This window comes from Octopus bimaculoides, chromosome 7 (assembly GCF_046866305.1).
Source record: "Octopus bimaculoides isolate indiv1 chromosome 7, ASM4686630v1, whole genome shotgun sequence".
Taxonomy (NCBI): domain Eukaryota; kingdom Metazoa; phylum Mollusca; class Cephalopoda; order Octopoda; family Octopodidae; genus Octopus; species Octopus bimaculoides.
The window spans coordinates 27794092-27819488 of NC_142934.1; the positions used below are offsets into that span (position 1 = coordinate 27794092).

The window sequence follows — 25397 nt, forward strand, 5'->3', positions numbered from 1 at the left end:
CTCAAATTGAATTAATTGGGTATGGAAACAGTTGTAGGTGTAAAGAATTTGATGTTATACAGAATGGAATTTGTTCAAATAAATTGATGTCTATGTATTAATTTCTCCATTTCTTTTTCTCATACATGAATATTTATATACACATATCCATGTATGTGAAATTAACATCTTTGGTTTTTCATTGAAGCACTGGATATAATCATGGAACTTGGATGGTAGCATCCTTTTAAGAGGATTTGATATCCTTGATGTAATTATATATATATATATATATATGAGTAAACATGTATTATCTTAAATATAGTAGAAGATATATATAAATATATGGAGAGAGAGAGAAAGAGAGAGAGATAGATAGACAGACATATATATACATAAATATATATTTCATATATTGTGTGTACAGTTAAATGCATGACTACTACTGTTGAATTTAGAGCTCCAGTCGTGTGATTAAACAAATACTATTCTAATAGTATTAGTTGTTACACCATACAGAGCAAATGTACAAGAAATTATGATAAGCATAAATTTCTATCATTTGTTCTTATGTAGGTTTCACTGTTATGATTGTTTGGCACTCTGCATTGGATGCTTTGCATGCAAGTAGATGCTTAACCACAACAGAAGAGATATTGGATCTCTGTAACATAATGCAATAAAATGTTTCCTCTCATGATCCATTACAGTTAAGCATCCAGTTGCACTTAGAACATCCAGTGCAGAGTTCCAAACAACCACAATAATGAAACGTATGTAGGAACAAATGATATAAACTTGTGTTCATCATAAATTCTCATGATGATGATGATGATGATATGTATATATGTATGTATACATTTATATATATACAGGGTGCGGTAAGTAAACTGTCATCTAAATTATACAAAAATGAAAATAACACTGACATCTCATTTTAACAGATATATTTACCAAAATTACATAAAAATATCTTGAAATACTAAACAGTAAATTTATTCAATAAAATCACTATTGGCTTCAACCATGGCCTCTAGACGACTTTGGAATCTCCTGCAACTCTTCTGGACAGTCTCCTTGTTTAAGTTTGTGAATGCTGCTATAATCCTTGCCTTCAGTTCATCTTCGATGTTACAAGGAGTTTTTTGGTCTCTTGCTTAAGTTGATCCAGGCCATTTTTCAAAGGTGACAAAAGCTGATGCTATGGAATTTGCAGATGTGGAAGAGGTGAAGAAAAAACGATGGAGGCATTAAAAGGCATTACTTTGCAAGAGTTCCAGCAAAGGGAATATATGCACTTCTTAAGTATGTTACATTGGCACTATCCCTTTGAGACATCTGGCTGAGACTTGGCTTATACAATTGTAGAGAAACTGATTCCCTTACCTGTCATACTGTAGTATCATAAGATATCGTGCCTATACTGAATTTATAGTTTGCTGCATCACATTTACCTAATTAATGCATGTTGCTGAAATAGAGATTTTGTTTTTGTCTTTTGTTTTTTTTTGTTTTTTTTCTGTAAGTTGTTCCAATACTCACTGAATCTTTCACCTATATTCCAACATGCATCTTTGAATGTAGGTTCTAAGAATGATTGCACACGGTCCTTCTCAATATCTTATGTTGTATACTATATTTCTTCATTACATTTGATATGTGAAATTATGACACACATCATACAATTATTTTTTAAAATGTAGGGCTTACAGATGAGTAGTATGACTGATCTACCTGTTTTATATCATTAAGATTAGTTTCTAAGTAGATTTTCTTAAACCTCTTAGCTAAATCACTATTTGTCATGACATTCACAAACATTACACTCTCAAATGTTTTGTTATTGCACCACATACTGGCCAAAGTTATTTTATTATTACCATTAATTATTGTTTTAATATGTTATTAAATACAGGGCTTATTGTGTCTGTATCATTTTCACAATATTTTAAAACCTTTTTTAAGATTCTCAGTGCACTGTGAGCCTGTCAAAAACAATAACAAAACAAATGGCTTTGGAAGATAAAGTATGAATGAGATTTATCAGTCATGATGTATATTTAGAACATATTCCTCAGTACTGTTTTAATGTCTGACAAAAGACTAAATCAGTTTGGTAGATTTGGACATAATAGAGTCTTTTCTTATTACTGTTGGTCTGCAATAGGATTTCTTGTAATGTTTGAGTGGAGTATACACAATTTGTATGTTCCGTTCATAGTTATGTACTCTATCCATAACCCAATGCTCAATACAACTAAACTTTTCGTGGGATGTTTAGAAAAGTAGTCAGTGGGATGTGGGTATGTGTAGGGAGGTTGTCAATGGAAAGTGTGGAAAGGTTTTCAATGAGTGGTATAGAGAGATTGTCAATGGGAGGTGTAAAAAGGTTGTCAATGGTGATTTTTTAAAATATCATGGATACAATTTGCTTCTTGTAATTTTGTTATTTACTTTAACAGTGGCTTAGTGGTTAGGGGTATTTGGCTCATGGTCATAAGATTGTGAGTTTAATTCCTAATGGCACATTGTACTCTTGAGCAAGACACTTTATTTCACATTGCTCCAGTTGACTCAGCTGACAAAAATGAGAAGTAGCTGTATTTCAAAGGACAGTCTTGTCACAATCACATTCTGTGTCATACTGAATCTTCCTGAGAATTACATTAAGTGTACACATGTCTGTAGAGTGTACAGCCTCTTGCACATTAATTTTATGAGCAAGCTGTTCCATTGATCGGATCAACTGGAACTCTTGCCATAACTGACACAGTGCCAGTTCTTTTTTAAATACATCATTTTAGTAAAAATGTAATTTTTATAAACTTGTACTATAAGCAAATACACCACTCATAATTTTATACATATACAACACAAATGATGTCTCCATATGTTCAAAACCATCCCCATACAAGGAAAAAAGTGGAGGTATATTGATGATGAAATATGTAAGTTGTAGACAATACAGACAAAGAGGGAAAATAGAATGGAATCTATCAGTGACAAGCATCAACCTACACGTCAAACATTCAAAGAGTAACTATGCAGTACACCATCAATCCCCAAAGTTCAACAACAGCAAACTGTAAAGAAATCCTCCTCTTCATGATCTTCAAGTCTAATAAAAACTTGCATGTAACTAATTTTTGATAGATGTAGTGGAATTATGTCAGTGACCAGGTTGCAAAAATGCAACAGAAATTTTATCACCTCAGAAAATAAATAAAAGCTGAATATAACAATTTCTTTGTGTTTTAAATGATTTAAGTAACTTAAATGGTTATTTTCACCTAGTAATTATTTCAGTTTTAATACTCTGTCACAGGTGAAGTCATTTGCCATGCAAGTACAACTCTGAAATAATTCATCTGTTTGTTTATTTTGTTCTCTAGACACATCCCATCATTCCTGCTCAACACCCAGGCACCTTGCTATATATTATGAAGAGTATAATTACCTATGTCTCCTAATGAGTTAGCTGTACTTTAAGGAGAGATATCTGATTGACATGAGGATTGTGTTACCGTCTCTAATTAATCATATTTAGAGTCTTATTGGCTCACATGACAATGAGTAAGTTGTCAAGCAGCTTTGTTTACTGTGATATCTGCCTCACCACTACTATCTGCCCTAGATAATTACAGAGAGTTGTATGATGTGTTCATAGTCTAGTAGAAGAGGATTCTACAGAAAGGGCTTCTGTTTTAATAATTAATTAGAGAAGGTGACTCAAAACCCATGTTCTTTGTTGACACTTCCAGGCAGGTCATATCAAATCATCCTCTCCATGAATCAACAACTATTTGATGTAACTCCTTAAGTCAGCAATTTACAGACACAAGATTAGTTCATGGAGGATAGTCTTGTAGAACTGATCAGCTCAGAGCTGGATTATTTGGTCTGGCTACGTGCTGCTCACAAGTAAAACCAGTCAAATATTTAGATTTTATTAACAGACTAATGTTAGAATTGTTACTTTACAAAAAGCTACTGTGTTGAATGCCAGTAGTTTGTCAAGAAGTGAAAATGCTATGTCTTTATGCTTAGTGAAAGGTCTGAGCAGCATAGCTAGCAGCTAACCAACAAAGCTTTATGAGTCCTCTGGCTCTTCTGCCTTGTATTTCCCAAGCATCTAATTTACAAAAATCATTTGGTGCAAACTACATGGTATTTTCCATTAACCATGACACCTACGCAATTATTCCAGAAAAACAATTGGTTGAAATATGGGCCAGATCACCTGATAAGGAATATTATCACTAAGTATGGAAATTGATATGTTGTGGCCTTATCTCGTACTGAACTTACAAGGGGCTGAATGCTGAATATTACCATAGAATCATCAACTGAGCAATGCTTCTTGTATATTTGATGATGATGACTCAAGCCAAGGAAGTGAGGTTCTATCTACAGCATTTTCAAGCCTTGCTAGACTTACAAGGTTAATGCAGTAGGTGTTTAACTTGAACTTTTCTATGTTGATGTCTGTAAGGAAAAAATGTTAGCAAAGCAAGGGTTCCAGAGCATTGCAGCCCTTAAAAGGAAGGTTCAGAGTAAAGTGTTTAATATGGACTTTAGTGAAACACTATGGAGATGACAGGAGATGAAGAGGTGAAAACATCACTCTGCTTGCTAACTGAAAGAAGCAGGAACTATTGTAGTAGCAAGAATCATTAAAGTTAAAGATGAAGAGACTGTGATACAACATAGAAAATTTGCTGAGCTAATGATTATAAATTATTATTGAGTGGAGATTTACTCATAAATCAGATGTACTTCGTGGCAGAGTATAATTTGAAATATCTGTGTGTCTAGTAAGTGCTCTGTTCAGATCCTGACACAGTTGAAATATTTTCTGACTCTAAAGAGTAAGTTTAGCCTTTGTAACAAAAAAACAAAAAAAAAAAAACAGTCTTAGCTACATTTTTGGTTGATCAAATCTTTGTGAGAGGGTTTGGTAGTTGGTAATTGTTGGAAGAAACCCATTGATCAATGTCATCAATAGACGCCATGATTATAATATGTTAATGTAAGCAAATCTTTCAATTTACATTATTAATCTTTCAATTATTAAATCTTTCAATTGACATTATTAATCAACACATACTTAACAAGAGAGTTTCTATGTTGTAGTCATCTGTCCTGATAGAAATAGTTGCCAAATCTCCCTCAAATCATACATTCTTTTAGAAAATACCAGGAAGGATACATTTCATATTAGGTCACTTCTGGAATGATCTGACCCTAGCACTGCTAGCAGTTGAAATGTTAACCACTAAATAGTCTACCTCTCGTAGTCTGAGTTAAACTGTGTAGAAAGTTTGGATGATCATGACAAGAATGCTTTTGGTCATAGGCGTACTCATTCAAGTCTAACCTAGGGTTAAAGAAAGCAACAACAACAAAATGCATATAATAATAATTAGTGTTTCTAATTTTGGCACAAGGCCAGCAATTTTGAAGTGGGGAGGCAAGATGATTACATTGATCCCAGTGCCTAATTGGTACTTTATTTTGTTGACATGAAAGGATAAAAGGTAAAGTTAACCTTGGCAGAATTTGAACTCAGAATATAAAGAGCTAGAAGAAATGGCACTAAGCATTTTGTCTGACATGCAAATGATTCTGCCATCTTGCTACCTTACATATAATGATAATAATAATCTTTTCTACTAAAGGCGCAAGGCTTGAAATTTGTGGGGAGGGGACTGGTTGAATACACCAGCCCCAGTGTTTCACTGGCACTTAATTTATTGACCCTGAAAGGATGAAAGGAAAAGTTGACCTCGGCGGAATTTGAACTCAGAACATAGTGGCAGACAAAACACTGCTAAGTATTTCACCTGGCATGCTAACAATTCTACCAGCTCATCATCATCATCATCATCATCATCGTTTAACGTCTGCTTTCCATGCTAGCATGGGTTGGACGATTTGACTGAGGACTGGTGAAACCGGATGGCAACACCAGGCTCCAATCTAATTTGGCAGAGTTTCTACAGCTGGATGCCTTTCCTAACGCCAACCACTCAGAGAGTGTAGTGGGTGCTTTTACGTGTCACCCGCACGAAGGCCAGTCAGGCGGTACTGGCAACGGCCACGCTCAAAATGGTGTCTTTTATGTGCCACCCGCACAAGAGCCAGTCCAGGGGCACTAGCAACGATCTTGCTTGAAAATCCTATGAAGGCCAGTCAGGCGGTACTGGCAATGCCCACGCTCAAAATGGTGCATCTTATGTGCCACCCGCACAAGAGCCAGTCCAGGGGCACTGGCAACGATCTCACTTGGCTTGCCGGCTCTTCTCACGCACAGCACATTTCCAAAGGTCTCGGTCAGTAGTCATCGCCTCGGAGATGGTGGTGGTAACAACAATGATGATAATAATGATTTCAAATTTTGGAACAATTTTGAGGCACTTTCTTTTAACCTTGAAAGGAAGAAAGGGAAAGTTAAAATCAGTAGGATTTGAACTCAGAATGTAAAGAGCCAGAAGAAATGCCATAATGATTCTACCTCACCACTCTAAAGAATGGTAATAATAATAACTAGCAGGACCCATGGAAATTCCATGGTATAAGTCGGCAATTTGAAAACATTATGTCATTAAACACAAGCAAGGAATTGCTAAAAATTCTTTTGATGTCCTGCCATTTAATAAGGCAAGATATATACCTCCTTGTAATACATTTGACAGATATGATGTGCTTTATAGTTTAAAGAAATAAAAGACAAATTAAAAAGATAGTAATTTCATCCATTCATGAAGTTATTTACTTATTAATTTTTTTTTACATACATATTTTACCTGTGAATTTGCATGTGTAAACTGGGAATGCATACAATGAGTTTCTCTGGCCTAAGTGTACAGAAAACACTCGGCGAGAAATGGAAGAAAATTTGAAGAAAGAAGAAAAAAAACAACACAATAATAACAACAACAATAATAATAATAATAATAATAATAATAATAATAATAATAATAATAATAATAATAATAATAATAATAATTAATTCGTTTTATTGGCCACAAGGGCTAATATCAATTAAAGACATATAAGGACAAAGAAAGGACGAAGGTTACAAAAGGTTTTGTCCAAAAAGGTAGGAAGGTTCGTCTACACAGAGGAAGAAAACGAAGAAAGATATAATAAATAAATAGATAAATAAATAGATAAATAAATAAGTAGAACTCCCAAAGGGGGAGGCGCTTCGAAAAAGGAAAGGTTACACGTGGAAAAACCCATAAAACCACGGGAGCCTGGTCAGAAAAAATAAGAAAGGGGTATAGAGCCCTTTCTCCTTTTACATTACCTTTTTTTTTTTTTTCTACAGGTGTATTCTCAGAATTGGTCCGTTTATACTGGCCATTTTTCCAACAGTCACCCATCTTTCAATGAATTTGCTATGAGACAGCACTTCCCTCTCTACTCTCATCTTCCTTTTCAAGTGGAACTTGAAAAAGTTGATGAGGCCTTGGCCAAAGAGGAAAGTGTCTGTCTTTAACCCTTTCAAACGGGTCCACCATATCACCTCTTTCGCTACAGCCACTAGGCATAGGAAAATTGCCTTGCCCTCCTGGTTAAAGGAGGTCGGCGGGTCAATTCTCACGATGGATCCAGCTGATAGCCGGATCTGTCCTACACGTGACAGTAGCTGTTCGATATAGACCCACAGGTCAGCAATGCTCGGGCACTGGACGAGTGCGTGCAGAACGGTTTCGTCGTCCTGAGCGCACCTCGGGCAGGTCCGGTTGACGGCACTTCCATGTCGGTAGAGTTTATCTCGAACAGGTAGCGCACCTAATGACAAATAGCAGGTTGCACAATTACCAGTGTTTTAATTGTGACACCATCACTAGATGTATCATCAGTCAGAGCATAGGGAGATTCCAACTGCTTCCTTTCATTATTATTATTATCAGCATCACTGATATTATTTTCATTTTTTTTACTACTTGTCATTGTTAATATTTCCTCTGATCTGACATGAGTTTTGGCTAAATTATTATTATTATCATTATTACCACCACCACCACCACCATTATTACCATCATTATTATTATTTCCATTTATTATTAAAAGGTATTATTGAATGCTGTTTAGTTTCAACATTTGTCTTGTACTTGAGATAATCATAAATATGTGAGGGTTTAAGGGAATAGCAGGTGCAAGAAAAACAGCTTGGTGAATAGATTAAATTCCAAAGGTCTATAAATAGATTCAGCAGATAGTGAAGTGATCAGCAATGGCCATCCCTGTGCAATAAGGAGACAAAGAGGCCTCAAACCGTTAGGGTCAGCAGAGGTCAAATGTGTATACTACTACTAGCAATCAATGAGAGTGCTGACCTTGGCCTTGAAAAGAACCAATTCACCTTGTTCTATTTTTAATTACTGATAGAAAAATAATTGAAGAATCATTTTACCGATGCGATGCGTACTGCCTTAATTCTTCGATACGCCGGAGTTTTAATGGTGGCAGCTGATGAAGGGGATGTTTCTATGTGGCCTGCTTGTTTGTTGCACCTTGTTTACCATTTTTGTCCTTGTTCTTTTGCCACGTCATGTACCCAGTTATGTATCTATATGTACATGTGGATGAACATATATACATACATGTACATATATATGCATATACTCATATATTGTTTATATATATATATATATATATAAATAATTATATATATATATATATATATATATATACACAGATGTTCACTTCACTGGATTTTTGAATTACTGAATTCTGTTTTTGTCATATGAGTGAAAAAGAAAAAACAAAATTTTGTGAATACTGGTCCAACTCCAGCCTGTTGTTATCCAGCAAGGGACCAGCATACACAGCGCAGATGGAACAAACAAGTCAATGCTGTGGTCATGGAGTGTTACTACCTGAGCAACCCCGTAGATGAAAATGGTGTCCATCTTAGGGGATACCCACAATATATGTATGATCAATGAAGAGAAAGAGGATTGTTTCAACTCACAGAACACAGATTATGTTATCAAACTAGAGCAATAATGAGTGTATTGTATTCAGTACTCAGGCAAAGAGTAAATGATGGGACAAAAAGCTTCAATAGGTCAAGTAAAGAAAGACAACAATGAAAGCTAGAACTACATGCACTGTACACAAAATAAAACACAAGAAGGAATATAAAAATAAATATTTTCTTTTCTTTCTTTCAGCTTTGAAAGTGGTGATGATGATGATGACCTTTGCAGCAATACTGACGATCCTAAGAAATATGCAAGGTAATCCAAGGTTTTTTGTTTGTTGCATTTCTTTTTAATGTTTCTCTCTCCCATAAACTATCATTGAGATCATTCCTGGACCAAACTGACTCACAGAGATAAGAATTTCTTTTTGGTGTCTAATTCCTTCCTTTGACAGAGTCTTACTCTACTTCATTGATTCTCAATCTTTTGAACTTTGTAGTACTGGAACTCAAAATAAAAATTAAAAAATTATTAGTTTACTTTGTATAGAAAGTTAAAAAGTAACTGCTGCACTTCGTGTGGAAAGTTAAAATGTAGTTGCTGCATTTCATGTGGAAAGTTAAAAAAAACTTGCATATTTCATGTGGAAAGTTTCAAAATTGTGTTTTGAACTTAAAAATTCAGGAAAAAAATATATTAAAAACATATAATGCTTACTATTTCTATTAAACACACTTGCACCAGATCCTATCAAGTTGTCAATGCCATGCCAGTATAGAACAAGAACATTAAATGATGATGATAATGTACATATATTGTGAGTGGGTAGTAAGAATGAGAGATGAGGACTGTTCCATCTGGCTTTATTAAAAGATATATAAAGTGAAAGTAGACCAAACAAGACTCGGTTTAAAACAACTGGATTCAAAATGTAGGAGATTGAACCTCACAGCTGCAATAACAGAAGATCAGAGAGCATGTCAACCTATTTTAGTATGGAAAAGTCATTAGTAAAATAATAATTATGCGTTGCAGTGGTATATTAGCATAAACTTATGAACTCTGTCACTCCCATGAGAAGAAGAAATAAAGAAAGTGCATCCATTGTAATTCAATACCTTTTGATTTAATAATAGGAGTTAATCTATGTCCAAGACAGATGGTGATTGGTGATTGGTGATTTACTGCTGCAAAATCCAAGTGATGCAAGCTAAATGAGTTTACATTTAGCAATTGCCAGCAAGCCAGGTGTGACCGTAACCGTGGCCTATGCCAGCGCAACATAACCAGCCCATTTAAGAGTACCCTTCAATCATTGGATAATAAACTGCACTTGTGAAGACCTGTTGAGGCAAGTGAAATTGTTGTCATGGCCGATGACAGTACCGCCTGATTGGCACCTGTGCCAGTGACAAGTTAAAAGCACCATTTGAGTGTGATCATTGCCAGTGTCGCCTGCTCCCTGTCAAACTATCCACCCCATGCCAATTTGGAAAGCGGACATTAAATGACAATGACAGTGATGCTGATGAATTGTTTATGTCGATATCTTAGCTGCTGTTTAAAAAACAATCACTAACTAACCCTAAATAGAATGCATTTCTATTGCAGGGAACTTCTAACCAATTATTTAGTAAAAGCACAAATGGAAAATATAAGCAACAGACAGGAACTGCTAACCTACAAGATTCGTTCCAACTGCATGACACCTTGGACAGGTGTCTTCCACTATAGCTCTGGGCTGACCAATGCCTCGTGAATGAGTGTGATAGCCGGAAACTGTGTGGGTGGAAACCCATTGTGTGTGTGTGTGTGTGTGTGTGTGTGTGTGTGCGTGTGTGTGTTTGTCCCTTACTCCCCATTGCTTGACAACTAGTGTTGACTTCTTTATGTCCTTGTAATTTATCAGTTCAGCAAAGGAGATCAATAGAAAAATATGCAAATTTGATCAACTAAATCCTTCAAAGTGGTGTCCCAGCATGGTCACAGTCCAATGACTGGAACAAGTAAAAGGTACAAGATATAATAGGCTTCTTTGTTTCCATCTACCAATTTAATCATAAGGCTTTGGTTGGCCTAGGGCCATAGCTACTCAAGATGCCATACAGGGAGACCGAACTTGAAACTATATGGTTGGGAAGCAAATATCATAACCACACATCCATGCCTTGTTTGAAATATGTACTGCCTATTTGTTGATTATAAGCATATTATATACAGAAAATTCTGCTCTGATAGTGTCATGTTTCAAATGATTAATAGCTTCTGCTTCAAGGCTGCAACTTTTTAATTCTTTGGATCATTCCATCTAGCACTTAATGTGAGTAGCAGGTTGGAACATCATCTGGTATTGTTTTAGTTCTTGTATCTTTTACACTGTATAACATGATTTTTTTCCTTGGGTAGCAACTGTTATTTCCTATTTGCTTGCCCCTAGAAAGTAGTGGTATTATTTCCTTTTGTTACATTTATTCAAACTCCAAAGAATCCTTTTCAACGCATGACTATGATGCTTACCCACTACTCCTGCTCATGATCAGAGATGCACATATTGCCAGCCACATGCTCAAGTGGTTAAGGTTAAGCAATCAGTGGTATTGAGCAAAATATTTACTATAACAATATTTCTGCTTCAGCAACTCAGCACTGAATCTGTTTGAAATGTAATGGAAAATAGGTCAGTTTCAAAACATTGATGTTCAGGTGACAAAAGTAAAATTTGAAGGAAATAGTAGTCATTTTCTTTGATTTCTAGATAGAAACAAATAGGAAATAACACTTACTGACCAAAGACAATGAGAAGAAAAAAACTTTGTTACACAATATTATTTTAATCTTTTACTTGTTTCAATCATTAGACTGCGACCATGCTGGAGCACCACCTTGAAGGATTTAGTCGAACAAATTGATGCCAGTAATTTTTTATTTATTTTTTAAAGACTGGAACTTACTCTATAAGTTTCTTTAGCCAAATCGCTAAGTTACAGGGACATAAACAAACCAACAGATTGTCAAGCAGTTGTAGGAGACAAACTTACACACACACACACACGTGTGTGTGTATGCATGTGTATGATGGACTTCTTTTAGTAGTTCCCATCTACTAAATCCACTAAGACTTTTGTTGGTCTGGGAGTATGTTGTGGGACTGAACCTGTTTGGGAAGCAGACTTCTAGACCACAAACAGCAATGTCATTTTTTCTTCTTTTAGTTGTTAGACCTTGAATAATTTTTAATCAAAAAAATCTACCCCAGTACTTGAACACCTTGTTTCTCTGGTCATTGACACACTAAATATTTCAACATTTCACAGCTAACTTGGAAGAAACCCACATGATTATCCACCATCTCTCTAACAACAACTTTAGTCACCTTTTTTGTATTCAGTACCTCTACCATTTATAGACAAATACTTATGCAATCAAATGACAGTTCAATATCCATGATGACTTTTACAAATATTTTTTTTCATGCTCAGTATTTTTGAAGCATGGAATAAAAACTCACATCAGTTGCCAGCTGCCAGGACATCTGTTTCTTTCAAATTTTCATACTTCTCAAAATTCAACAACATTAATCCTCTTTATACTTCTTTTATTGTCATGTGTGTTATTATATGTATTGTGCATGTACTTCTAGTTTACATTGATGTCTTTACCTGACTTATTACTGTTTTCTCTTCCCTCTTTTACACCTTTTCCAACAAGTTGTAGTGCAACCAAAACACTGTATGCAATAATTTCATTATAATATTATCATAACACCATTATTCCTAATCCAAACCTATCACCATTTCACTCCATCCATACAACAATATCTCTCTCACCCTTCAACACTGCAGTTGGGGAAGACATGTTTCATAAATCAATGAGGACCTAACCAGTTGCAGTGTTAGATATAGTAAAACTGCAGAGCTTTCCACAGAGAGGTGGCCGATAATGCCAGCAGATTAGCCAGTGTTGAGTTCACAATAACTCTTACATTGTGGACCACCATACAAAAGGACGTTAAAGATAAATATTGATCTTAATCATTCATCATCTTCCTGTGCTTGTAACCACCTTTCACTACATCTTTTCCTTCACTTTCTTCTTATCTATCACTTTCTTTTTTACCATCATTCTCACCTTCATCACTTTTTCTGCATCACTCATTCCTTCATCATGCACTTCTTATCGAATTTATGTGTGAGTATGAGGGTATGAATGTATATGTGTATGCATATATATATACCTATGAATGTGTGTATATGTGTATATGTATATTTATATATATATATATATATATATATATATATATATATATATATATATATATATATATATATATATATATATATATATATATATGTACACATATATAAATGTATGAATACATATATATATATATATATATATATATATATATACACATGTATAAGTGTTTGAATACATATATATGTGTTTATGTGTGTGTATACTGGGGTAGCCAAGTATCTCCTCTGTAGTTTCGAAAACTACTTGGCAACCCCACAGATGTGATACCACATAAAAAGCACCCACTACACTCTGTAAAGTGGTTGGCATTAGGAAGGACATCCTGATAGAATAAGTACTAGGCTTACAAAAAATAAATCCTGGGATCAATTTCCTCAACTAAAGGCAGTGCTCCAGCATGTCCACAGTCACATGACCGAAACAATTAAAGCAATAAAAAATTATGCCATTTTAATCTCGAGCAACGCCTGGTATTTCTGCTAGTGTATATACATAAATATATAAACATATGTATTTTAATATTATAGCTACATATATATATATATAATCAAATTAAAACATAGGGTAAAAATCAGATATTAATTAACGTTGATTTATTACCAGGAAGCTAGCACATTGAAAGAATCCGAGAGATTCAGAAAAAATATCTGAGATCTTAGGGGATTATATATATCCACATGTATATATATATATATATATATATATATATATATATATATATATATATATATATATACATACATTTGCACAGGTTTGTGTGCCATATTCGTCTGCCTTATACAAATGAATATAATATATGCACATATTTATTCACAGACCTATATAGATTGTCTTTATTTTTCTTTCATTATAAATATTTAGTGTTTTACTGTGGAATATATATGTACCAACATGTTTGAAAAGTATTATTAAAATGATGGAATGACTAAGAGAGAAAAGGAAAGGTAAAAAGGAAGACTACAAGACTCCTGCAAACATTTTCAATTCCAGCAATATCAATTATAAAAATAAGATATTCCACCAAGATTGATTTATATATATATACAGATATATGAATACAAATATATAAATATGAATATAAATATAAATATATATATATATATATATATATATATATATATATATATATATATATATATATATATATATTTATATTTATATATATATGCATAGATAGATAGATAGATAGATAGATAGATAGATAGATAGATAGATAGATAGATAGATAGATACACATGCATACATCTATATATGCATATATGTATATATAGATAAAACTTGCTTGGAAATGGATTCATGGCATTCAATCAAATAATAATATAAATAATATATATATGCATATATATTTATGTATATGTACATACTTACATATATATGTATATACATATGCATGCGTGGGAACAGGACGTCACAGAACGTAAACAACAAAATATACGAAAATATGGAATACGAATACATGGAATATGAACTTTTTTGCGAGCAACAAAGGAAACAAATGAAAACATAAAGAACGTGGGAGCCACGAGAGAGCAAAGGAGGAAGAGTGAGGGAGAGAGAGTGACAGACAGAGAATGGCGAAGGGGAGAGAAAAAATATTAGAGAAAGAAAGACTACAAGACTCCTGCAAACACGTGACCATCGGCCATCTTTCTTTCTTTCTCTAACTTGTGTTTTTTATTTCCTCTTGATACAGCTGGATGAATCAGACGTATTCCTATCCATCTCCTGTCCAAGCCTGCTTCTTCGCGTTCGCTACCTCACTTTGTTTAGGCTTAGTAGCCCTTCCTGTTTGTTTTCACTGTCCTGTTCTTGTTACCAATTTTGACCCTCCGCAAAATCCCAAATTGTATCTAATTTGCTTTGCAGGAGCAACTGTTTTATCGAAGGCATATCTTGTTGGGAAATGCTTGAAATACAGATTAGAAAAACCAGCCGACAACTGATGAAGGGTCGTTCTTTATGTTGCGTGTCTTGTTTTCCATTTGTTGTCTTCGTTTTTCACAAAAAAAGTTCATATTCCATGTATTCAAATTCCATATTTTCGTACTTTTTGTTGTTTACATTCTGATATGTCCTGTGTCCATGCATACATATATATATACATATATATGTACGTATGTACATGTGTATATATGCATATTTATTTATTTATTTATGTGTTTCAGCCAAGTGGCTGCGGTCATGCTGATATATATATTATTTATATTATGTGTATATATACATATATATATATATATATATATATATATATATATATATATATATATATATATATTTATATAAATATATATGCATGTATATATATTTATCTACTATCTATCTATCTCTCTTCCTCTCTCTTTCCCTATTCCTATTTCTATCTATCTCTCAGTATATTTTGTGTGTGTGTGCATGTGTGTGTGTGTGTGTGTGTGTGTGTGTGTGTGTGTGTGTGCATGTGTGTATCTGTTTGTGTGTGTGTGTATGTTTGTATATTGGTTTCAAAGGTCAGCAATTTTAGAGGAGGGTATAAGTTAATTACATCAGCCCTAGTGATTAAGTGGTGTTTCTTTTATCGACTCCTTGAAGATGAAAGGCAAATTTGAACAGCAGAATTTGAATTCAGAGTGTAAAGACAGACGAAATGCTTCTAAGCATTTTGCCTGATGTGGTCACGGTTCTGCCAGCTCACCACCTTCCTATGTTTGTGTATTGAAACATACATATATATTGTTCATACCAATGTGGTATATATAGATAGGAAGTTAATTTAGGTTGAATGGTCTTCCTATCATCAACCCCTTTCTCTTTTGCAAGATGGGGAGAGTTCTTCTATTCCGGAGGAATTCAAAAGACCAAGGCTAGAGGACAAGTTATTGACAGGAAATGCCAACAGGTACATATATATATATATATATATATATATCTTCTGCAACTCATCTGGACTGTCTCCTTGTTTAAGTTGCTGAATGCTGCCATAGTCCTTGCCTTCAGTTCATCTTCACTGTTACAAGCAATGTTGTTGTTCTCTCACTCAACTGAGCCCCACACATAATAATGAAGGGAGTTGCAGCCTGGGGAGTTAGGTGGCCAGATGTTATGGGTGATGTGGTTGCAGAAATTGTCTGACACCCATGACTGGGTCCACCTGCTTGTGTGACATGGTGCAGAGTCCTGTTGCCAGACATAGGGTCTTACAGAAGCCACCCTCTTGACCTAGGGCAGCACTACCTCCTCTAGGGACTTGATGTAGGCCTCCATGTTGAACCTGAGGCTATGTGGGAAGATGAATGGAGGCATAACGTTGCTGTCACGAGTGATCACCATAATGTTGACTGGATGTTTGATTTTTAACACTCTCGGTAAGGTCCTCAGATTGCACTGTCCTCAGATTGACACCCAAACATTCTGTATGTATTGGAGCTTCAAGCATGAATACCAAACAGTACAGCATGTCATTTCCAAATTTCTGAGAGAGTGAATTGTATCATGGTGCTGCTTTTCATACAGACGGTGCCCAACTGACCCTACTATACTGTGTAATCGACAAAATCAAAAATAAACAATGTACGTCCATGAAATTAAGAATATAATTTGGCAACAAATTTACCCATCACACCCTGTATATATTGCCACTAAATCAACAATCCAAAAGAAAAGCACACTCTAAGTTATAGAGCATTTGAGTATTTAAAGATAGTTATGGCCAATCTATGAAGTTACCTAGGTTTTGCATCCATAAAGCGTTGCTTTACATCTTGTCAGACCAAAGACTTGTAAAGCTAAGCACTTTACGGACATAAAACTCTAGGTAACCCCATAGACTGGCCATAACTATATTTATCTAAATGCATATACATATGGATGGATGGTGGATGAATGGTGGATGGATATATATATTTGTTTTAACAGACAGGCTCTGGAGGAGTAGTGGAAATGTTACCTTGCATGGAAGCAGGTGAGGGTTGGCAACAGGAAAAGCATCCAGCTATAGAAAATTTATCTCAACAAACTTCATCTGACCCACAGTAAGATGTAAGCATGAACAATGATGATGACACACATACACACTTCTATATGTATGTGTGTGTGTGTGTGTGTGTACACAAACACACACACAAATCAAAGGTGGAACAGACAGAACATAACAAATGAAAACCATCAAAACACAATGTGCAGAAAATTGGACGACAGCACAACAAACAGCAAACAGGACAAAGCAAGACACACAGATCATTCACAGCTAATTACCACTTCAGTTGGAGTCTGGAATGTCTTAGTAGTTTATATATATATATATATATATGAAAGGCTAAAGACACCCTTCGGTCATGAGCGACCATGGGCTTGCACCGAGAAAGTTCCCCTCCAAGGCACAAGTCTGAGTAAGGTTGTTCATGGAAGATCAGCAGTTGTCCATGCATACTAACCACCCCTCTCCATACCACCAGTGTTAACCAAAGGAAGGGCAAAGGCTGAAACAGTTTGGCACGAGTGATGTCAGAACTCATTTCTACACCTGAATGAATTGGTGGTGCAATAGGAAATAAAGTGTCTTGCTCAAGAACATAATGCACAGCCCAGTCTGGGAATCAAACCTACTACCTCATGATTGTGGGCCCAATGCTCTAACCACTGAGCCATGCACCTTCATACACACACACACATACATACATATATATATATATCATCATCGTTTAATGTCCGCTTTCCATGCTAGCATGGGTTGGACGATTTGACCGAGGACTGGTGAAACCAGATGGCTACACCAGGCTCCAATCTGATTTGGCAGAGTTTCTACAGCTGGATGCCCTTCCTAATGCCAACCACTCAGACAGTGTAGTGGGTGGTTTTACGTGCCACCGGCATGAAGGCCAATCAGGGGGTACTGGCAATGGCCACGCTCAAAATGATGTATTTTATGTGCCACCCGCACAAGAGCCAGTCCAGCGGGACTATATATATATATATATATATACATACACATATATGTATATATATATATATATATATATGGGAAAAAAGTCAAGGTAGAAAATGCTAAAATAATTTTATAAAAAATATTTCAGTACCGGTTTCAGTCATTGAGACTTTTTTCAACTGTAAGTATGGAAAACAATTAAATTTTGGAAAAATCAAAAATTAAAAATCTTTTAAAAGAATATTTGCATCGTAAAGAATCTCTCTTTATCACAAAATACAGACCCCTTTTGAATGCATCTCCAACGAATGACATATCCACCGCCACCTTAGAATAACACACACACAAATATTAAAAATGATACATTCAAAAGAGATACCCCAGAATTCATTAAAAACAGTCCCAATCACTGCTATAATCCACAATGAGCCACTTTTAGGTCACTTGACCATTTAACATCCTACTACAATTATACCATCACACATTCTTTTATTATTCTTTCTCTTCTTCTCCTTCTTCTTCCTCTCCACCACCTCCTTCCTTACTTTACTACTACTGCAGTTTAGAATAACACCTACACAAATATTATAAACAATACATTCAAAAGAGATATCTCAAGAATTCAGTCACTACTACCATCCGCAACAAGTCACTTTCGGGGCACTTGACCATTTAACATCCTACAACTATCATAGCACTCCTGCCTCCTCCTCCTCCTCTTCTTCTTCTTCTTCTTTTTTTCTCTTCTTCTTCTTCTTCTTCTTCTTCTTCTCCTTTTCCTTCTTCTTCTCCGCCAAGAATTCATAATGACCTCAAACCCACAAGAGTAAAACAAGAGAGACAGAAACAGGCAGAAACAAGGAAAATGCCCCTTGTATGTGAATACTATGCAAATATTCTTTTAAGAAACTTTGCATTTAATTTTTCCAAAATTTAATTGTTTTCCATACTTACAGGTGAAAAAGTCTCAATGACCGAAACCAATACTGAAATGTTTTTTATAAAATTATTTTAGTATTTTCTACCTTGCCTTTTTTCTATATATATATCAACTCGTGTGTTCCTTTTCAACCTTCTACATATATATATGTAGAGAGAGAGAGAGAGAGAGAGAGAGAGAGAGAGAAAGAGAAAGACAGACAGACAAACAGATAGATATATAAACACACACACACGTGTGTGCATGTGTATATGTACGTGTGTGTGTGTACACATGCACACTGGTACATAAACAAAGAAATGGTAGTTGATACATATAATATAGTATATTTCTTTGTTTGAAGCTGATGATTCACTTTCTTGCAACTTCACTACTCTGAGTTTTTCACATATCTATACTATTATTTATTCATTCAGGTGACAAACAGAGCAAAATAGAGATAGGCAGACAAATAGTTAGAGAGAGTGAGGGAGAGAGAGTGAGGGGGAGAGAGTGAGGGAGAAAGAACAGAAGAAAGGAAGGGATATAAGGAGTGAGAGAAAGGGAGATAAGAAAAGAGATGGAGAAAGAAATGTGAAAAGGACCTAAGAAACTGAGAAAACCATAAATATTTTTATGAAATAAAAATACCATCTTATTTAAAACAAATAAATCATAACAGAATTCAATTTACACTTAAACTGATTGAAACAAATTTGATTAAGCATTTTGTTAATCTTTTTTCCATTTGTATATTTTTCATTATTCATCTTTCTCTGGAATTATGATGAAATGTGGAAGTTTGAAGGATGTTGTCATTGTTAAGATGATGGCATTTGTGGGGATATTGGTGCTGCTAGAGGTGGTGGTATTGCAGTAGTGCTTGTAGAGATGGTGGTGACATGGCAATAGTAATTGTCATGGTGGTGGTAGTGATGCTGGTGGTGGTGGGGTGTTATAATGGTGGAGTTGTGATAGCGCTTGCAGGGATGACAATGAGGATAGTTATAATAGCAGTGGAGTTATTATAAAGTGTAGGCCACACTGGATGAGGTAGTGGATTAATACATACATATAACCATATATATGTACATTTATAAATATATATTTATTGATATGTGTGTGTACGTATATGTACATATATATTCACGTAAGTGATGAGAGGGTGTATTGGTATCCCAATCAGCTCAAGTATTCATTTATATAGTTGTGATGCCAATAATTATTACCTAATGATTTGCTGCAGTTCTGCATCTGGATTCATCATCAGTATCTGTCTAATTATCTAGATATGCATGTTTGTGTGCATATGCACATATGTGTGCATGGTGTAGCTGTAAAATTAAAATGACAAAGTCGTTTCACTTATGTATCTAAGTATATATACTAATGAACCTACATTTTATATCCACTTATGGTAGCTTGAAACTATATACACAAATCCCCAGCTTTAATGACAAAATTTCTTACACCCACATATACAACAAATTCATCACTCTTTGATATAGAATATACACGAAGTGTATATATATATATATATATATATATATACACGAAGTGTATATATATATATATATATATATATATATTAGTCCACACAGTAAAGTGGTTGGTGTTTGGAAAGGTATCCAGCTGTGAAAAACCATGCCAAACACACCTCACCACTGTTGGTGCCACATAAAAAGCACTCAGTCCACTCTGTGAGGTGGTTGGTGTCAGAAAGGGCATCCAGCCATTTAGTCTTTGGTCATACAGACACACACACACACACACACACACACACACACACACATATACATATATAAATATATATATATACACATACACTTATATATATACAAGGGGGTATCCAAAAGTAACCAGAAATGTTCTCGGTGGGACAAGCCCATTGTAGTTCAGGCTTCCACTGCTAGAATCCATTTGATGTGACCTTCAAGCATCAGTCTGCCAACTGGCGTCTTCAACTGGAATCATACTGTCATGTGATGTGTCTTTGTTTTGCAGTGCACTGATTTTTGCAATGGATGAAATGAAGGCACAGTGTGCTTCCATAAAATTCCATTTTCTGCTGGGGAAAAGGGAAGCCAAGATAGTTCTCATGGTTCCAGCAGTGTACAAGCCAATAGATGACATATTATTCAATATAAAATAGTGTACATCTAAACACAAGAGAAATTATATATTTAAGTATATATATATATATATATATATATATATATATATATATATATATATATATATATATATACATACACATACGAAGGGGTACCCAAAAGAAGCTGAAATTTTGCAATATTATTTTATTCACTTAGTCTACACTTTTATTGCTTTCAAAGTATTCTCCATTTGAAGCAATGCATATCTATATCTATCTATCTATATATATCTATCTATCTATATATCTATCTATCTATATATATAAAGCACAATTTATTCGTGATCAGAGGCATTCATAAACTGAGGTCCTACTGTATTAACTGAATATGAGAAACACAGGAGATGGTGATAAAGCATGTCATTCATGATCAGAGTTGTTCGAAAACTGAGGGACTGGCTTTACACTCTGAGTTTAAATTAAATAAGTACCAGTTGAATACTGGGGTTGATGTAATCAACTTATCTCCTGCCCAAAACTGCTGGCCTTGTGCCAAAATTTGAAACCAGTATTATGACTGATGATGTAATTCATTAGGCACACACAATTATCGCTCAGGTTAACATGCTGCCTAAACTCCAGCTTAAACTACAACTAAAAAGGCAAGGATGTTATAGCTGCTTGATGAAGATGGCTATAGGCAGTGTTTGAATTAGGCAGGTACATGTATACTATAATAAAAGCATAGACAAGCTAACAACTGATATCTGATCAGATTATGACATTTGTATATTTAACCCTTTAACATTTAGATTAATCCATTAATTATAATGCTTATTTATTCACATTGTTTTGAATTAATCGTGCATTATCTCATGGCTTCAAGGTTTTGATGGTATGATTGTTTATTTTTAGAATGACATTGTAGGGTAGGTGTGAGATGTTGGACCTGGTCAGTTTGAACAGAAAAGAAGCAGAATATTTTGGCCAGATAAGGTCGGATTAAATGCTAAATAGTTAAACATTGACACAGCATGAGGGTGGAATTGGACTGGTCATTGTAAGTTCTTAGGTAAAACTGGTCATTCAAGTCACTACACCCAGCTTCAGACTCTATCTACAATGACCAGCTTTACCTAATACCGATACTAGTATATATCATAATCATTATGGAAGAATACTAACATACAGCATAATCATTATGAACATCCCTCAATTGATCTTTAATCAACCTCTTTTAAACTAAACTCCTATAACATTCAATTTTATTTTCATGCAGTGTCAATGCTGAAATATATAACTGTCATAATCTGACCTAAAACCAGTGGTTTTTCCTGTTTAACCTTTTATTCAATAATAATAATAATAATGATGATAATAATAATAATAATAATAATAATAATAATAATAATAATAATAATAATAATAATAATAATAATAATAATAATAATAATCCTTTCTACTATTGGCACAAGGCCTCAAATATGAGGGGAGAGGATTAAGTTGATTGCATCGACACCAGTGTTTCACTGGTACTTTTTTATCAACCCCGAAAGGATGAAGGGCAAAGTCGACCTCAGCGGATTAATAATAACGATAATAACAGTCATCTGTTGTTGTCGATGATGACCAAGCACATCAAACAGGAGAAGATGGGTCACAGTGGCTGCTCCAGCAGACGTGTGCTCTGAAGGTTCTGCTGGAGGTGGAGTATTGGTGGTCGGCTGGAAATGGAAACAAAGAGATGGTGCTAGACTTGCACAGCTCAGGCTTTCTTTGTGCTTCTGCAATCCTGTTCTGTTTGTATGAGTTAGCACCTCTGCTGGTGCGCATTCACTGGGCAAGGTGGTCTTGTGCTTGCATTTCCTAAGTGTTGAGGTTGATCTGTAAACATGTCAGTGAGGTTTTGAGTGTAACTTTGAAATGCTTTTTCTGTCCACCTTGTGTGCACCTGCCCTCTGCCAATTCACTGTAAAACAATCTTTTGAGTAGTCATATGTCAGGCATTCAAACAAGGTGGCCTGCACACCTGACCTACACTCTCCTCAATAGTATGTAAATGCTTGGCAGATCAGCTCAAGAGAGGACCTCCGTGTCTGGGACTTTGTCTTCCCAGGTGGTTTTCAAAAGCTTTCTCAGTTCATGTGGAAGTGGTTTAGCCATATGGCATGGCATTTGTAAACCATCCAAGTCTTGCAGGCATACAGTAGTGTACACACACACACACACACACACACACACACACACACACACGCGCACACACACACGCACACACACACACACACACACACACACACACACACACACACATCTATGTTATGCTTGTAGGTATATATGTTTGTATGTATGCATATTGGAAAAGATAGCACAAAGGTAGAATTTAATCATTTACAGGCCAAACCAAAATATTATACAAATGGATGTGCACAAGTCTAATCATTTCCTCAGTTACTTTTATCTATGCATCCTTGAATTACTCATCTCTCCTTTTCTCTTCACCCATATTTCACCTCTCCTCCCACATCACCACTACATCTAGTCCTTCTTTCCAAGAGTTGCCATCCTTCTTGATCTCACTCTGTTTGTCTTTTCTTTACTGCAGCCATCAGCTGACATCCTTTTAAGAGCAATGTTAATGCAATGATGCTAATCATGTCCAAGGCCCTGTAAAAGTAAAGCCAATGCAAACAACCTCATTCTTCCAGTTAAATCCAATACAGAAAAAAGAAACATACCATAGTGCATTATACAACGTGTCCCCATTTTTTTTTTATTTATAAAGATAGTGAGGTGAAATTTCAGAGGCATTTGGCTGCTATTTTTAGCAGGGTGAGTGATACACAGATGCTCCTTCATTGACTCATTAGAGTTGCAATTGTACTTTTCTTTTTTTTAAATGCTATTGTTATCATTGGGTTATAATGGTTGTGATTGTTGCAGCAGGAAGATTTTAGATTTTTATAGTTCATCCTTTTGCATTCGCATTATTCTGTCAAAAAGTAATGCTTTCCACATTGGCATGGGTTAGACGGTTTGACTGGAACTGGTAAACCAGAGAGCTGCACCAGGTTCCCATATGATTTAACATGGTTTCTACAACTGGATGCCCTTCCTAATGCCAACCACTCCAAGAGTGTAATGGGTGCTGTTTACATGCCACTGGCATGGGTGCTATTTACATGACATTAGCAATGGCCACGACTATGGTTTCACTTAGCTTGATGAGTCTTCTCAAGAACAGCATATCATTATTGTCTGGGTCACTTGTCATCACCTCTGCGAGGCCCAACATTTGAAGGAATCATGCATTATCTTGTAGCTTTGAGATTTTGATGAGGCAATTGTTACTCTTTAGAATGATATTGTAGGATTGGTGTGAGAGGCCCCATCTGGCCAGTCTGAACATAAAACATTTTGGCTGGATATGCTAAAAGGGTTAAAGATTCTGATGTGATCTTTCAGTGAGTTTGTAGTAATGGTTTTTATTTGTGGTTGTAGACATTACTGTAGCAATTGTTGTTTTTCAAGTGCCAGTGTTTTGACATTTAAACTGACTGACTTGAAAACTTTCATTTATAGGATCAAATCAAGCTAAAGTTACTATCATTGTAGTTTCCTAATGTATTTTAAATTTTCATTTCCTTCCTCTCAAATAACAAATGTTCATTTACAATGAAAGCAATTTTTGAAATAAAATTAAATCTTTCAATTTTAAAATTCATTTTTACACTTTCAATTTTTCAGGCAAAACCACAGTGAAATTGAAAAACGTCGCCGTGATAAAATGAATTCCTATATAACAGAACTATCAGCTATGATTCCCATGTGCAATGCTATGAACAGAAAACTAGACAAACTGACAGTGTTGCGAATGGCTGTGCAACATATGAAAGCTCTACGAGGTGATTGTTATATATACATATATATTCTTTTCTTTTAGTATATTCTTTTGCATGTTTCAGTCCTTCAACTGCAGCCATTCTGGGGCATTGCCTTGAAATCAATCATACTGACCTCAGATCACCAAGATCAATTCTAGGAATGATAAAATAAAGTGGCAGTCAAGTGCTGGGGTTGATGTAATCAAACTTCTCCTACCTCTAAATTGATGGCCTTATACCAAAATAAGAATTATTATTATCCGTGGTGGTAATAGTGGTAGTGGTGTGGTAGCAGTAGTATCAGCAGCAGCACTAGTAGAGGAGGAGGAGGTTGTTGCAGTAGTATTAGTTTAATTTTCTGTAAAAAGAGATAAACTAAATGTGTAATTTGTGTATCAAGCACTTGTTGGAGTTCAAAAATTATGGC

General features: G+C 35.2%; 1 protein-coding gene across 2 annotated transcripts in view; it reads left to right on the forward strand.

Annotated features, from left to right (window-relative positions):
• The window catches only part of LOC106873181 (basic helix-loop-helix ARNT-like protein 1), a 788348-nt gene that overhangs the window by 663155 nt on the left and 99796 nt on the right, over positions 1-25397 (forward strand). For both annotated transcript variants that reach the window (XM_089355050.1, XM_089355049.1), the window contains 2 exons: positions 9168-9233; positions 24834-24991. In XM_089355050.1, coding sequence (XP_089211176.1) covers positions 9168-9233; positions 24834-24991 — 224 coding nt within the window. The remainder of the gene's footprint in view (positions 1-9167; positions 9234-24833; positions 24992-25397) is intronic.